The following is a 16,681-nucleotide window of genomic DNA, read 5'->3' as shown; positions in this document are numbered from 1 at the left end:
CATGAAGATGTAGGTAAAGTGTTCAAGATTATTGTTCTTGCGCAAAGATTTTTAGTCAATTAATTTTTTCATTCATTATGTTGATTCATTATAACCAAAAAGAAATGTCTCCGTACATAGGTATTATCATGTTCGTAGGTGATGATATTTGTATGATAAAACATATGGTTGTGATGCAAATGTCTTATACCGTTCCAAATTTTCACATTAATATTTACGGTGGTGGATTCATCTAATAGAGAAATGAAATACAATAATTACTGAAATTTGATTCAGTTTTATCAAGTCGGTGAAAATATAGTTTTTTGGAAGTTCATGCTAACACAAACTATTATATTAAAATCATCTACGAAAGCATTCCAAAACATATTTTAAAGGTTCATTGTATAGATGATAAAAGAAAATAAAAAATAATATTGCATGACAATGAATTTGAAGAAGAAAACTAATAGTAAACAAAACTTATAGACAAAAAAAATAATGTGTAATTCAGATTTTCTTGTATTTTGATTGTTATTGTTTGTTTGGTAAGTAACTTCTTCTTCTTTTTTTCGGTAAAAAGGTTGTTAAGTATATACATTGCTTAACGACCATGTAAACATTATTTAAAAGCAAGAGATGTTGGAAAACAAAACTAGGATGAGATCAAACCTAATAACTTACTAAGTAATATCCAAAAATTGTGGACAAAAACAGAAAGAATATATCTATATCCAAACAAGGCCATATACTGTATATAAAAGCCATAATGGACCTAAATACATAAAACCAGCCCAAATAAAAGCCCATTAAGTCGGATATTTTAACACCAACTTGAGTGGTAGAAATAAATAAAGATAGGGCAAAGCGCAGAGAGAAGCAAAAGCGTGGAAGGTTACAAAGCCTTTCAAAAACCTCAAACACAACTCACCTTATCTCCTTCTCCTCTCCTCTCCGTCGAGCTACTATCTCCAAAAAAAAAAATGGCGTCGACGGTAGGAGTTCCATCGCTTTACCAAGTTCCTCACCTTGAAATCTCAAAACCCAATTCCAAAAAGAGGTCTAATTGCTTATCTTTGTCTCTGGATAAGCCTTTCTTCACTCCCTTATCTCTTGTTCGTAGAACTCGTCTTATCCACTCCTCTTCTCTTCTTGTTCCTTCTGCTGTCGCTACTCCTAACTCTGTTCTCAGTGAAGAAGCTTTCAAAAGTCTTGGTCTTTCTGACCATGACGACGAATTCGACCTTGACGGTGACAACAACGTTGAAGCCGATGATGGTGAAGAACTCGCTATCTCTAAACTTAGTTTGCCTCAGCGTCTTGAAGAGTCTCTTGAGAAGCGTGGTATCACTCACCTCTTCCCCATTCAGGTTTTGTTCTCTCCTTCTCTTTTTGGATAAGTTTACCTTAGGTTTCAATTTCCAATTTCTGAATTCTTGGAAAAAATGGTTCCTTTGTGGATAAGGTAGCTTAGGTTTCCATTATTTCTCATTTCCAATTTCAAAATTCTGAAAAAGATGGTTCCTTTGTAGGTAATATGTGTTTTGATTAAGAAGTATGATGTTTAGATATGTTTGAGTCTCTATTGACATGATGTTTTTTGGTATATGTTTATGAAGAGAGCTGTGTTGGTACCTGCTCTGGAAGGACGTGACATTATAGCTCGTGCAAAGACAGGAACTGGGAAGACTCTAGCTTTTGGTATCCCTATCATTAAACGACTTACTGAGCAAGCTGGAGACTACACTGCTTTCAGGTCTTTGTTTATTTTACTTTGGGTATACCATTTTGTTTTCATTGACCTTTCCATTGGATTTTGCTAAAGGTTTAGTTTTTTTTGTTGTAATTGAGTAGGAGGTCTGGTCATCTTCCTAAGTTCCTTGTCCTTGCACCGACTCGTGAACTGGCGAAGCAAGTGGAGAAGGAGATTAAGGAGTCTGCACCTTATTTGAGCACTGTTTGTGTTTATGGTGGGGTTTCTTACACCATTCAGCAGAGTGCTCTGACTCGTGGTGTTGATGTTGTTGTTGGAACTCCTGGAAGGATCATTGATTTGATTGAAGGAAGGAGCCTCAAGTTGGGAGAAGTTGAGTATTTGGTACTTGATGAAGCTGATCAGATGCTTGCTGTTGGGTTCGAGGAGGCTGTGGAATCGATTCTTGAGAATCTTCCATCGAAGCGACAAAGCATGCTTTTCTCAGCAACTATGCCTACTTGGGTCAAGAAGTTGGCAAGGAAGTACCTTGACAACCCCTTGAATATTGATCTGGTAAAAGCTTTCCCTAGCCTGTCTCTTCGTTACTTCTCATTTTCTTAGGTAGACTCAGATGCTTAATACTATCTTCTTGTTTGTTTTATTGGATTGGTAGGTTGGAGACAAAGATGAGAAGCTCGCGGAGGGGATTAAACTTTATGCAATTGCAACCACATCTACATCAAAACGCACTATTCTAAGCGACCTTATAACAGTATGGCTTAGCTGATAGTTTACTGGTTTCTAAACATGGTTGATGATTGGTTGGTGTCTTTAGCTCATTGATTATTTCTGTTTTCTTAATCTGAAGGTTTATGCGAAGGGTGGCAAGACCATTGTATTTACCCAAACAAAAAGAGATGCAGACGAGGTCTCTCTAGCATTGTCAAACAGTATAGCTTCCGAAGCACTTCATGGAGATATATCCCAGCATCAAAGAGAGAGAACACTCAATGGTTTTCGCCAAGGAAAATTCACAGTTCTAGTTGCCACTGATGTCGCATCTCGTGGACTTGACATCCCAAATGTTGATCTGGTAAGTTTTAAGAAGTTTCTGTACATAGTTTATCCTCTGATATGGTATCTCTGTCTGTTTGTTCTGACATTTTCTTTTACAGGTTATCCACTATGAACTTCCTAATGACCCAGAGACTTTTGTGCACCGTTCTGGTCGTACTGGCCGTGCAGGGAAAGAAGGATCTGCCATTCTCATGCACACCAGCAGCCAAAAGAGAACAGTGAGGTCTCTGGAGCGTGACGTAGGCTGCCATTTTGAATTTATTAGCCCACCAACTGTTGGAGACTTGTTGGAATCTTCAGCAGACCAAGTGGTGGCCACTCTAAATGGTGTTCACCCTGACTCTATAAAGTTTTTCTCAGCAACTGCGCAAAAACTATTTGAGGAAAAAGGAACAGATGCTTTAGCCGCAGCTCTAGCTCACCTTAGTGGTTTCTCTCAGCCGCCTTCGTCGAGATCTCTCCTCAGTCATGAGAAGGTTTAATTCTTAATCATGCTTTAAGATTCAAAAAAAACAAATGACTTTCTTAGGGTCCTTTTGGAGTCCTATAAGCTTCAACATCCACTATATAACAACTCTTCATTGTCACTTGAATGGTTGAAGTCCTTTAGTTTGGCTTAATAATCATGAATTGAAATTCATTTTTGTACTGCAGGGATGGGTGACTTTGCAGTTGATACGAGATCCAGCGAACTCTAGAGGTTTCTTCTCTGCGAGGTCTGTCACTGGTTTTCTTTCTGATGTTTACAGATCAGCTGCAGATGAAGTTGGGAAGATCTTCTTGATCGCAGATGAGAGGGTCAGTAAATTTGAAATGGTCGTTATACTAGCAGTATATTAAAAAACTATCCTCTTTTGAAATTTTCTGATTCTGCTATAAATCAGGTCCAAGGAGCTGTTTTTGATCTACCAGAGGAAATCGCAAAAGGGCTCCTAGAGAAAGAAGTGCCAGAAGGAAACAGCTTATCCCTAATAACAAAGGTATTGATCCGGCCTTCTCTTATTTTGTGCTGTTTTTTCACTCTTTAGATACAACCATACTCATAAACAAGACCCTCGTTGACTAACACTCCATATCTTGGGTTTCGATTGTAGTTGCCTCCACTGCAAGATGATGGACCATCTAGTGATAACTATGGACGGTTCTCTAGCAGAGACAGGATGCCTAGAGGAGGAGGTTCTAGAGGGTCAAGAGGCGGTAGAGGAGGATCATCAAGAGGCCGTGATAGTTGGGGAGGTGATGATGACAGAGGAAGTAGAAGGAGTGGTGGCGGAGGAAGCAGCTGGTCCCGTGGTGGCAGTAGTTCCAGAGGAAGTTCTGATGATTGGTTGATCAGTGGCAGAAGTTCATCAAGCGGCAGAGCTCCTTCCCGAGAGAGGTGAGTTTAAAAACATGTATGTGTTAAAAGTCTTCACACTTTCCCGATTCAACTGATTGATTGATATCTGTAAACAGAAGTTTTGGAGGGTCTTGCTTCATTTGTGGGAAGTCAGGGCACAGGGCAACAGATTGTCCTGACAAGAGAGGGTTTTAGAGTTATCTTAGCAAATGGTTTCTGCTCTTGAGAGAGATGGATCCTTGTCCTTTTTGGTGTTCTTAATGCGAATCTTTTCGTGTTTGCTTTCAACCGTTTCTTTCAGACGGTAGAGAAGCAATCATGGAGGAGGATATATGCTTCGGACAAGGTAGAGCAGAAAATAAAAAGAGAGAAGCAAAAAGCAAAAGTGAAGGAGAAGGTTTTCCTCAAATTAGCATTTTCAGAGATTGCTTGAGAAACAATGGAAAGCTGATGGATCTTTTATGTTAGGTTATTTATAAAAAATAGTCTTAATGATCAGTCTCCTATGTTTCTGAGTTTTGTATGATTTAAGTGTTTATTAGTCAGTCACTCAATCCATTTAAACTACTATTTTTATTTTCTTTTTGTACGTTTCTGTGGTTATATGTGAATCGTTATCACATGTGTCATCATAATAGAATCGTTGTCGTCTTCATTAACCAAATAATAGCCAATCCATTTCTGTTTTTTTACTGTTGATCTAAATACGAAAGAAACTTAAATAGGCTTGTAACACAAATATCACATATAATCAAAGTTTAAATGTATTATATTAATTTTTATTTTTTATCATTACAAACATCGAAGTATAAGATAGAACTTCCGGTAAATCGAAAGACACACAGTTTCGTATAAACCGAAAGTTACGAAAAAAAATGGGGAATAGATTAAGCGGTTGAAGGGGATGATGGTTTAGAAGGAAATTGAGGTACACCACATTTCGTCAAACAATCTTGGTAACATGGTTTGTTTTGTTTGCCACAACTTATGGAACATGTTTTGAAGCACTCGAGTTTTGAAGCCATCGCTGCCGCTGGCATGGTTTCATCAACCTTCATCCCATTGCATGCTTGTAGACAACATGCCATCATTACCAAAGCCATCACCATCATCATCTTACCCACAGTTCCTGCCATTTTTCTCTTACGTAAAAGTTTCTTTTTGTTCTATGTATGGATGATGTTTATTGTTTATTTGATGGATACGAGATTGCTGTGTGCGTTTAGCTCTCGGGAGGAGTGGGGTATTTATATTCATTCTTTTTGTCTACTATATATAGTACATTTGCTATTTTTTTTCTTTGACCAAAAAAACCATATGCTAACTTTTGTTGTTTTGACTGAAATAGATTTTTGTGTTATTTATTTTCTGTTTGATTTGGCTTAATTAGAATCTGATAATTATCGTTGAAATTCTATTCCTGCTGTTTTATTCTTTTTTTTTCCTTATGTTATCTAGTGACTAGAAAATATCTTATTATATAATGTTGGGTTTTGAAAGTTAGTCATTAACAAGATTTTGACATGTGTCAAGTTATCAATATGAGATTTTGACATGTGTAAAAGTTAATATTTAATAGGAAGAATTTGATTACCACAAAAATAAAATATTGTGTTTTAAAACAAATTAATAATGTAAAAAGATAATTATCAAAAATTATAGAATTTATCAAAAGCAATACAATTTTTTTTACAGCTTTGTATGGGATTATTTTTTTAATGGGAAAGTAATTTTTATTGTTTTAAACCAAAATTTTCTCATACTTTCTCTTTTTTCAGTTTGGAATAGGTAAGATTAATATGTTGACCCAAAAAAAATATTTATATATGCATTTTCTTTTCCTAATACTGTATTTTAAAATTTATTGTAGTATTTTTCTATATATTTTTTTTATTTTATTTATATTTTATTTTATAAAGTTGGGTTTTGAAAGTTAGCCATTAACAAGATTTTGACATGTATCAAGTTATCAATTTGAGATTTTGACATATGTAAAAGTTAATATATAATAGGAAGAATTTGATTACCAAAAAAATAAAATATTTTGTTTTAAAACAAATTAATAATGTAAAAAGATAATTATCAAAAATAACAGAATTTATCAAAAGTAATACAATTTTTTTTACAGCTTTGTATGGGATTTTTTTTTTAATGGGAAAGTAATTTTTATTGTTTTAAACCAAAATTTTCTCATACTTTCTCTTTTTTTCAGTTTGGAATATGTAAGATTAATATGTTGACCCAAAAAAATATTAATATATGCATTTTCTTTTCATAATACTGTATTTTAAAATTTATTGTAGTATTTTTATATTTTTTTATTTAATTTATATTTTCATTTTTTTATTTGGGATTCATATATTACCATGCTTATAATTTTCTATTGTTTCTTTAATTAAGCCAAATTAATTTTCTTCTAATTTTGTTAACCTTGATTGGTTGGTCATAAACCTTTCTTTTTTTGCAAACATAATTGTTAACATTATTCAGTTAATCTCAAAGGGAAATAACGAGTATAATCAACCTAATGAATATATAAAATAAGCTAATCAAACACAAGCGTACAACAAACATAGATAGATAGATGGAAAAAACATAAACCATTGTTGATAGATCCATATGAGCTCAAAGACTCTGACACCCTGGTTTGCGAAAAGGTTTAAAAGAATTTATTTGGCCACATACGTCACCAAAATGCACTTATTTTTCGGTCAAGGGTCTTGAGTGAACTTCATGATAGGTGATCTTCCTGGAAGTGATTGTCGGAACTGTGTGAGTGAAGACAAAACACAGGAAAATATCATTTGTTGATTTGTAAGGTCGGTAAACAAGTTTTTTAAGCCTCCTAGACGTAAAAAACCGACCATTGAATATGGGTGGGTCTGAAAGCGGGGAATAGATGTAGAGCCCACTTAGGAAGATGGGCCCACAAACTGAGAATGGACATGAGCTCACTAAGCAAAGTGGCGGTTGAGGCGTTACAGAGACACATGCTACATCATGGTGTGTCAAAGACACTTCCACGAATTCATTGGGAAATTTAACATTAGTTACTATCAAAAGATTTTGTGACGTTAGAAAAAGGTTTTTACTTTCATTGGTTGTCGTGGCAAGCCATTTTGAGATAGTAAAAAGACGTGAACATTTTATCTCCACAAAGGAAGATGGCAGAGCCGAGATTCTATCTGTGGTGGAGAATGTTGGACACAAGGTTATTTACTTAAGAGAGGAAGGTGGAGGAAGTTGGACGCAAGGTTATCTCCTCAAGGGAGGAAGGCAGAGCCAAGGTTCTCTCCATGGTGGAGGAGGTTGGACGCAAGGTTCTCTCTATAAGGGATGAGGGTGGAGTCGAGGTTTTTTTCATGGCGTTCATATATTATTGTGATGATATATCATTGATTAGTATATTATGTAATATATTTTTTATTCAAAATGTTTTTTTGAGCCAACAAGGTGATAAAGAATTATTTGTAACATAGAGTATTTTCAGGTGTAAAAAATATACACTTTAAATAATAACATACATATTAGATTTGTAAGTGAATATAAATCAGTATATTATAAAATTTATAAATAACATACAACAAATTTTAATATATTTTTGTTAAATTTAATTTAGTTTATAAAACTTTAAACTCGCACATCAGGTCTTCATCTAGTGTAATATATGATTCACCAAATAAAAGAAAAAATGAAATGTATGAGATCTCGACTATTGAGATGTTTTAATCATTAAAGTAGGTTGAATTGGGTAAATAATTTTCTTTTCTCATTTATACAAGTATACAAGATTGAATACACCCCTAAGATTATATATATAATACACAATATATGTCTAACAAGTTAATTAATTGTTGATTTGTAGTTGTAGGCTTGTTGTAACTATAACTTTTGAGGAATTATTACGAAAGAAAAGTTTTTACAGGCTTGTCGCACAAATACCTCAAACTAGATCTGGACCCGCACGTACGTGCGGGGATGTTTTCATAAGTTTTTTTTTATTTGTAAAGAAAATTGTTATGTTGTTGTTAATTTGACATTCATTTTGTGTGTTTGTTGCAAGTTTTTTGTATTGCATAGTTGTAATATCATTTTGTGGTAGTACTGTTTCTGTTTGTAGTTTCTTCGTAATTGTTGCATATTGCATATTTGCCTTCTTGCATTGATGCATAGATTCTTGGGTTTAGTTTTCTTTACCAAATCCCATTATGATGAGATTTTATGGATCAGTTTTAATAAACTTTAGGCCCATAATTTACATTACCTCTTTTTTGGTTATTTCACATAAAAACTGACGTACAATGCACAATTGGGCCTCGATTTTGAATTTAATGGCCCACGATCCACCTGTGGGAAGTCACGTAATTAATAGAGAAGATGAACATGTATAATTTTTTACAGAAAAACACCGACTGATAGGTATTGCTCTTTTCGTACCCAAATCTTTATATCCATCGTGTTTAGCATCAGACCCCTTTCCTAGTTTAAGCAAATATCGTAACCAATATCGATTAGGTAAGCAGAGATTTGTATGTGAACAACAAACATTTAATTTGTATCATTATATGGTAAGATTCAAATTTTCTAATTCAGTTTTCATTAATTTATCGAAGAGTTTGGGTAAAATTCTATGTTTATATGTGGATACTTTCATGTTCATACTATTTATTTTCATAAACTTTGTTTCATTTGTTGACAATTATTTTCGATATCCAGAAATTTCTTTTCATGTTTGCCCAGAAAAAAACTGTAGTTATTTGATCCAATACAATTGTAAATAGTATAATTTCCGCTACAATTTGTTAATAGATTAGATCCCGTATCTGATTGTTCTTACACATTTTGTTTACCAATCCCTTTTAAAATACATTGTCTGACTTCATTTATTTGTTCTATAGATCCAATTATAACCGACACTGGCGAAGAAGAAGATATTTACAGATAAGATTGTGTTACGATATTCATTAAAGATTTTATTTGTCTAAGCTCTTCATATTTTTAATTGCAAATTTTGCATAGGTGTATAGGTAAATCCTTGGTTTGAATGACAAACAGAGGTCAGCCAGCATCCGATACATTGCATTTTTTGTATAAGCTCTTCATATTTTTAATTGCAAATTTTGCATATGTGTAAAGGTAAATCCTCTGTCTGAATCACAAACAGAGCTCAACCACCATTTGATACTAAGCTCTTCATATTTGTAATTGCCAATTTTGCATATGTGTATAGGTAAATACTTGGTCTGAATCACAAACATAGCCCAATTAATGTTTATGTTTGTTTATGGAAAAGTTACTGGAAAATCGTTGATGAGTTTGTAATTCCAGTAAGCTCTATGATGAAATCTATTATTTGCTAGTTTTGTTATGTTAGGTTTTTTGTTTAGTAAAGCTTATTCTAACAAAGTCTGTGATATGCAGGTACATTCTAAAGTTGGTGGAGTATGGGGGTTCATCATAGACGTGCTTAGATGAGAACTCTATTATCTATGTCAATCGGTTAGTAATTTTTTACTTTATCTTCATATCTATAGATATTTCAGACTTACTTGAACGGAATAGAACTTTTGTATTATTATTCAATAGCTTATGAGATAACAAATTTCCCACCTAATTGAAAACTCTGTCCCAATGCTTACTTACGCATTTGGAATTTATTGAAAACTATAATTTTGAAACAGAAATAAGTCTCCAAAGTAATCAGATCAATAGATGAAAAAATGGATTGTTGGCTGCAACCATCTGACATCTATGTTCTTGTCACATTCCCTTTCAACTTTCTGCCTACACTTGCTTCAACCTTCACACCATAATACTCCTTACATGTAACCCATTTCAAAACTTCTATCTTTCCAACATAATCAGCTTTATCCTTATCGGTTTTCTCATAATCAGCCCCCGTAACAAAATGTAGGAAACATGATTAAACATAAATCTGAAACACACTCAACGATTTTATATAATTGCATCGATTATGTAAAAAACCTAGTACCCATGATCCATTACCCTTTCTCCGCTGAAATCTAAAGGTTTTTGAAAACTTCTTTGAACACTACATTCATTGTCTTCTTCTACGGTTTCCCATCATTGTCAACAATAAGGATCTTTAATCCTTTCTTAGAAGTTACTCTAGAGAGAGCAACATACAGCTGACCGTGAGAGAAACATGGTCTGGGTAAATATAGACCAACGTTTTGAAGAGACTGTTCCTGACTTTTGTTTATGGTCTTGGCTAAAGCAACATCTAAGAGAGTTGTCTTCTCCTCATCTTAAAAGGAAGCTTGGTATCTGACGGTGTTAGCAGTATCCGTGGAATCAAGACTTTATCTCCAACTCTATCACCCGTTATAATAATAGCTTCTAGAACAAACTCTGCCATTTGAGTAATCTGTAACCTAGTACCATTCATTAAGCCACCCTTTGCATCAATGTTTCGAAGAAGCATAACTGGACATCCTACTTTCAACCTGATTCTATGATTTGGAATTCCAGAAACCTTCATACTGTTTAAGAATTCAGGAGTCATCACATGATTGGTGGCTGAGCGAGTGTCATATGGATCTATAGAATCTAAACTTAGGTAAATTTGTTCTTCACCTACATTCATATAAATGTGATTAGTGAATTTGAGATTACCAATAAGATTAACAAAACGATAAGAAGTGAAAACCTTACTAACCATCTAGTTGGTCAAGCATATATTCATTGATTATGCACACATCTTCATTGGTTGGACATAAAATAGCTCTCTTTTGGAAGAACTTCGGATCTTTTTCCTCCTTTAATTTTGTTGGATCTCCATAAACTTCTCTGCTTATTGCTTCAATAGGATCATCAGCTTCAGTTATTAGAAACTCATCCGGAATATCAATCATAACTTCTCCATCATTAGGCTCTGAAATTTTCCCATCACCAACAGCCAGAATCCAGTCAGAAAATTCTTTGATATCTCTAGCCGCAGAAGGACTCAAATCAGGAGCGTTTAGACGCATATTTTTTGTCAGCTTTAAAACTCTACAGCTATCCCAAATATAAGATGCATATAACGCCGCCATACATATCTCTGCACGTCTGCCACCCTGTATGACAGGCAAAACCTGTCTGAAATCACCTCCAAATACAACAACTTTACCACCAAAAGGTTTGTTCCCTCCATACTTAATAATATCACTCAAACATCTATCCAATGACTCAAAGCAATGCTTACTCATCATTGGAATTTCATCCCAGATAATTAAAGATGCTTCCTCCACTAAATTTGCATGATCTATTCCAGCTTTAATATTACATACGCTAAACTCATGAGGGTTTAATGGGATACCAAACCTAGAGTGAGCTGTTTTGCCTCCTGCTAACAGTAAAGATGCTATTCCACTTGAGGCGACGTTGAGTACTATGGACCCTCTTAGTCTAAGTGCAGCAGACAGTGTATTATATACAAAGGTTTTCCCAGTTCCTCCAAAACCATATACAAAGAATACACCTCCGATGTCATTATCAACAACATGCATAATTTCAGAATATATGTTCTTTTGCTCCTCAGTCATTTGCAACAACCAAGCATCATGTTTTCTTTTTTGATCTTCCCGATCATAATTCTTTTCATCAAAAATCTGGACATTGGTGTCATCCATCAATTCTTCAGGCAACTGAGGCATAGTTGTAAACGCCGTAAGAGATGTACCATTGCTTCTCAAAATCGTATCAATATCCTGCAAAGCGAGTCTCTGCTTATCTTCATCACTTAGCACTAACTCTACAGCCAAAACAAAAATGTATTATTAATTTCGATATAGTACATTTTATAAATTATTAGTTTCAAAAACATGTTTGCTTTGCCCAGAAATTAAATCTATTAGTTAAGAATTAATAGAAAGCAAATTTATACCTGGTCTGTTGAAGTAATCTCTTCTTTGCTTTTGAAAATCATCTGAAAGTAGTTCCCAACACTTTTGCCAAACTAACTCTGGCTGCGACAAACTGAACGACTGCAGCATAACAACAAACATGCGACGAACAAAATTTCCAGAAGCCTAGAAACTTGTTCTCACTATATCGTCTATATACTCTTGATCGTTGTCTGGCAAACCTACAGCATAACATGCCTCTTTGTATGTAGAATAAACAACACCCTTCACCGTTTTTAGATCTTCAAAATTCTGTGGACCTAGTTGCACATTAAGAAGCACTCGTAGGTAGTAGCCGTCTTCGCAGCTAATTGGGACATAATTTATCCTACCTATAGCTGAGCCAGGCCGTTTGCGTAAATTAAATTCTCTTTCCTTCCCATCCCAGGTGAAATACTCTCGAATCTGGACATACGATAACCCTCATGCTAATTCATTAACTCTGTTTAACTCAAACCAAGCCAAAAATATAGAAGCCTGTAACTCTGACCTATGCAAAACATAGGAGGCTTCTTCGTCCCCTTTAAAATATATAAGCTGTTTCCCCTCCAGATGAAATGATAATCTCATCACAGAAATGGATCTATCATGTATTGGATTTTTCAAAAGCCTCCAACCAGCTTCACAAGCAGATACATACCTACACAAAATTTAAAATTTCAGATAAATGATAAAGTTTACAATCTCTATAAATGCACGTTATAGAGATTTAATCTGTACAAACCTGCAATCGAAGAAGTCTTGAATGTCATTCTTTGGTTTGATGACATTCTTTGTTTTGGTAGCTGTAGATGTGTTGGTACTATTTTTCTTCTTCTTCACTGTTTCAAAAGACTTCTACACTGTTTCATTAGACTTCTCTGAAGGTTCCACAACAACAGCAACCCTGTCCTGACCTTTGGTTATGTACTTGAATAAGTATTTTATAGACCCTGTTTGATTGCACCACTCTACATTAATGTGAGCTCTGTACCGTAGCAACAATGTTTTGTTATATGGTATAACATAACGGTTGTCACACTTGAAGCCATTCTTCTCGACAAAGTTCTTACTTCTACGTCTTCTATACACGGGGAAACCTTATTTGTTGACAGTAGTAAGCTCAACGTGTTTCTTTGGATAAAATTTCGAGCATTTCCCTTCCTCCATACATGGAGAGTTTGGGTTTACTGCCCCACATGGTCCATGTATCATCGTCTCTTTCACAATGTCGTAGAGTTCAGGCTCCTTATTTCTGTCAGGGAGTTCAGCTGAAATAATTTTGTTTATATCCTCCGGTTTTGGTAGTTTAGCATCTGGATGCATCCACAATAATATATGAGCATGTGGTAGACCTCTTTTCTGAAATTCGATAGTATACATAGCTGCATTGTAATATGATTCAATAATCAGTATTGTACTTGATGATTGGTATTAAAAGCTAGAGAAATAAACTTACAACATACTGTCTTGCCGAGGATGTGTTTTTTGGTGAAGTCGTCCTTAAGTGAATTTAGTTTTATCTTAAACACTCTGCTTATAATATCTAGTCTATCGTCAGGATTGAGGGTGCGTGCACTACAATACCGAAGAAGCTCTGGCCATTTTGGATTGCATGTAAAAGTGACAAACAGATCAGGAAATCCAAACTTTTGACATATAGCCATTGCATCCAAGTACATATTTCGCATATATCTCGGGCCACCCACAAACGTTGCTGGTAAGTAGAACTTCGTTCCTTGGTCATTCAAATCAGTCTTACCTGAATCATATGTATTCTTAACAGCATCATAATTATCAGCTCTAATCTTTGACTGATTTAGTTTGAAATAACCAAGTCTGTTAACTTCCACCGTTGTGAATGCATCCACCAAGAACTGTTGGAAAAGTCTCTTTGATCGTAGAAGATTCTGGGACTCATTTTTCCTCTCTTGTATACGAAATGCAAACCACTGACGTAAACTTATACACTCATTCTCCTTCACTTTCCCAGGTTTCTTCTTTTTTTGAATCTTTTTGGAACCCTTCAAGATCCCAGGCCTGAACCCATCTTCACCCTTAGGAAACAACAGCGGATATTGTAGAGCAAGATAGGATGGATGGATTTCACTTATCCTTTGTAGTGATCCTGATTTTTCTTCAACTACAATGTCACGGCTAGGCATGTCAACTGCAAAATCGCCCGGTATCAATGCAGCCACCTCCGAAGCTGTTGGGACATCATATTTTCGCCCATCTTTAACACGATCACTCACTATTCACATGTGGAAGCTCTCTTCCGGAGACATATTCATCCTATCTCTAGCTGATCGGAAAGTCTCTACATATGGATTTACCTCGTTAAGCAACTTGATGATTGCTACTATTACGTCTTGCCTCAAATTCCCCTTCTTTTTGAACTTGTGCGCATTTTTTCCTTTGCTGATACAAATGGCATCATTTTATCAAGTAAGATTTATAGTTATCTTACAGGTAAATGTATATTAGTAATGAAAACAATTTTGTTTTAAATAAATATTTAATAACATTTAAATTTACCAAAGCAGTTGTAGTTGATACTAACCTTAGAATCCCAGCTCTGTTCTCGATCTTGTTCTCTGTGTCGACAATATATAGCTGAGAAAATTTTGGCAAATCACCGTCTTCAGGTCGAAGACTTCCCATGAGATGATAATTTTCCCCTTGAATCGCAAACATATTTGGGCCCCGACCTTTAGCGACAGAATTTTCACAGGTCCCTCCAAGAGATGTGAAGGAAAATATCATGTTATAAGCTCTAATATTTTCTCTAAAATGTTTACTCAACTCATCGTCATTGGTCAACAACGCATACAATAATTCTGGTTGATTTTTTATGAATGGCAATTTCACGGAACCCTGCAAACAACACTGAGAAAATGTTGGGCGACGTTCTTTCCTATGACGATTAATGCGCTTATCATACCACATTATAGCTCCACAATATGAACATGAGTAGTCTGGATCACCATGATCTAAATATTCTGTATTTGTTTAAAAATTAACCATATTAGTAGGCATTCCCTGATTAAAAAAATTTAATTATTAAAAAAAGCTTCTTACTTGTTTTTTTTTGTAGTTTCTTTTTTATCAGGGAATGCTTTGGTCAAACTATCTTCCAGTATCCTGATGATTTGAAATCCTTTACTCACGTCGTCAGGAATGGTAGACACCTCGTCCGCACTAAAATAATTTTCATGATCAGACTCATCTTCACTGGAACAATTGTATACTTGTTCTTCTCTATCCATGATACCGTCTATATGTGCGAACATATACATAGTTAGTATTGTTTTAGATTATACTACAGTTAATACAAATATTGATTTTCAGTATTATACCTGCGGTAAGTTTTGTATTGGAATATGTCCCATTGTTTTTCTCGACTTCTGCATTATATTCAGCGATTGCGGCTAGTATGCTATCTCCACCGCGTACCTTAGATGTTTTTTTCCGCCTTGCCAGAGCCTTTATAAACCTTAATGATGTTCGTGGTCTAATATCAATACTCCCTGTGTTATTTGAATACATGAAAACATATTCAGTAGACTTGCTTAAGTTTTTTTAAAAATGGATAAATGAGTACTTGAGTGAACCTATACTATACTTAATCTTACGGGAGAACAAAAACGAACCTTTTTTACAATTGACAGATGCGGGAGTAAATAGCGCTTGAGGGGTTGAAATGTGTTTATGTTTTCATGGTGGGGTATCTTGGTCTTTATACCTGTTGTCTGCATCCCCATAAGCGTATCAATCACCCCCGCCATTTAAAGTACGTTCGTATGTAACCTGGAAATTTTAATAAATTTAATTTCAAAAGTTGTACCTTGTGTTGTGATTGAAGATGGTATATTGTCATTAGCAGAAATTGTAGTCTTTTTCTTTATGGGCAAAGGACGATTTCTTAGAACTTTGAATCCATCATTCGTAGGAAAATTAGTTACATCTCGCAAAGCACCGTCGTTAGTCAATCCTGAATTTGTATTGGATCCTACCAATGCAAAAATGGATTGAAGTTAATATGTTATTGTAGATAAGATGATTGGGTAATGAAAACAGTAACCAAACAATCTTAAATCAAACTCACCATTTATGGGTGACGTTGAAATGTTTCTTCTAAACTCGATCTTATTAACGATAGATCCATTGTTAAGGCCATCAAAGACTCTCCTGAAAACAGAGTTTAGTTTCACCGGACTTGGGTGGATATTTGGATTTCGATTTCCTTGAGCAGGTACAGATCTTGTCCGCTTTGGTATACTGGATTCTTCCTCCCGGTGGCTTCCCTCAATTACGTCTGTTTTTATTTTCGTCATACTGTAGACGACAAAAGGAGTATTGGAAAATGATGATTCATGTAGTAGTGAAAGTAATTATAAGATGAAATGTTTTAACGAAACATACGTAACTGGTTTTGACAATGAACTTGTCTCCTATAGTTTTTTGTTTGTCCAGAAATTTAGTTACTTGTTGTATGCAAAAATATGATTTTGAATCCTTAATAGTATAGATTTTATTTATTAACTTGGCAAGTATATCACATAATTTGTCACTATCAATTTATTTATGTCGTATGATATACTCGTAGATTTGATCTCATATGATTGATTTGTTTTTGTGAACGTGATTTACGTAACAATAATAACATTAGAATTTGTTATCCTACTCATTCTTTTTTTAGTA

At 34.8% G+C, this 16,681-nt stretch overlaps 2 protein-coding genes and 1 pseudogene across 3 annotated transcripts; 1 reads left to right on the top strand and 2 right to left on the bottom strand.

Moving 5' to 3' along the window:
- Positions 1–770: 770 nt before the first annotated feature.
- On the top strand, positions 771–4,755 carry LOC104736675 (DEAD-box ATP-dependent RNA helicase 3, chloroplastic). 2 transcript variants are annotated; one of them, XM_010456699.3, is made up of 10 exons: positions 771–1,349; positions 1,599–1,735; positions 1,834–2,248; positions 2,349–2,447; positions 2,544–2,768; positions 2,851–3,228; positions 3,407–3,550; positions 3,637–3,732; positions 3,847–4,130; positions 4,208–4,755. In XM_010456699.3, exons 1-10 carry the CDS (start codon positions 963–965, stop codon positions 4,284–4,286), a joined length of 2,244 nt encoding a protein of 747 aa, XP_010455001.1. In that variant the 5' UTR covers positions 771–962; the 3' UTR covers positions 4,287–4,755. The 2 variants fall into 2 exon arrangements, with proteins under 2 accessions (XP_010455001.1, XP_087337945.1); XM_087481819.1 differs by having other exon boundaries at positions 867–1,323.
- An 84-nt stretch (positions 4,756–4,839) lies between these two features.
- On the bottom strand, positions 4,840–5,317 carry LOC104736674 (uncharacterized). Its single transcript, XM_010456698.3, has one exon. It carries the CDS (start codon positions 5,225–5,227, stop codon positions 4,979–4,981), a length of 249 nt encoding a protein of 82 aa, XP_010455000.1. The 5' UTR covers positions 5,228–5,317; the 3' UTR covers positions 4,840–4,978.
- Positions 5,318–10,162: 4,845 nt separating this feature from the next.
- LOC147929457 (uncharacterized) lies at positions 10,163–16,314 on the bottom strand (annotated as a pseudogene).
- Between the last annotated feature and the right edge of the window lie 367 nt (positions 16,315–16,681).

The sequence above is a fragment of the Camelina sativa genome, chromosome 13 (assembly GCF_030686135.1).
Source record: "Camelina sativa cultivar CO46 ecotype springtype chromosome 13, ASM3068613v1".
Lineage (NCBI taxonomy): Eukaryota > Viridiplantae > Streptophyta > Magnoliopsida > Brassicales > Brassicaceae > Camelina > Camelina sativa.
This window is presented reverse-complemented; position numbering and strand designations above follow the sequence as displayed.

What these genes read in the sequence shown, in the direction of transcription:
- LOC104736675 (XM_010456699.3), top strand. Translation starts at nt 963, where the DNA reads ATGGCGTCGACGGTAGGAGTTCCATCGCTTTACCAAGTTCCTCACCTT. An exon ending in TCTTGATCGCAGATGAGAGG is followed by an intron (nt 3,551 to 3,636) that starts GTCAGTAAATTT and finishes GCTATAAATCAG; the next exon opens with GTCCAAGGAGCTGTTTTTGA. An exon ending in GCTTATCCCTAATAACAAAG is followed by an intron (nt 3,733 to 3,846) that starts GTATTGATCCGG and finishes TTTCGATTGTAG; the next exon opens with TTGCCTCCACTGCAAGATGA.
- LOC104736674 (XM_010456698.3), bottom strand. Translation starts at nt 5,227, where the DNA reads ATGGCAGGAACTGTGGGTAAGATGATGATGGTGATGGCTTTGGTAATG.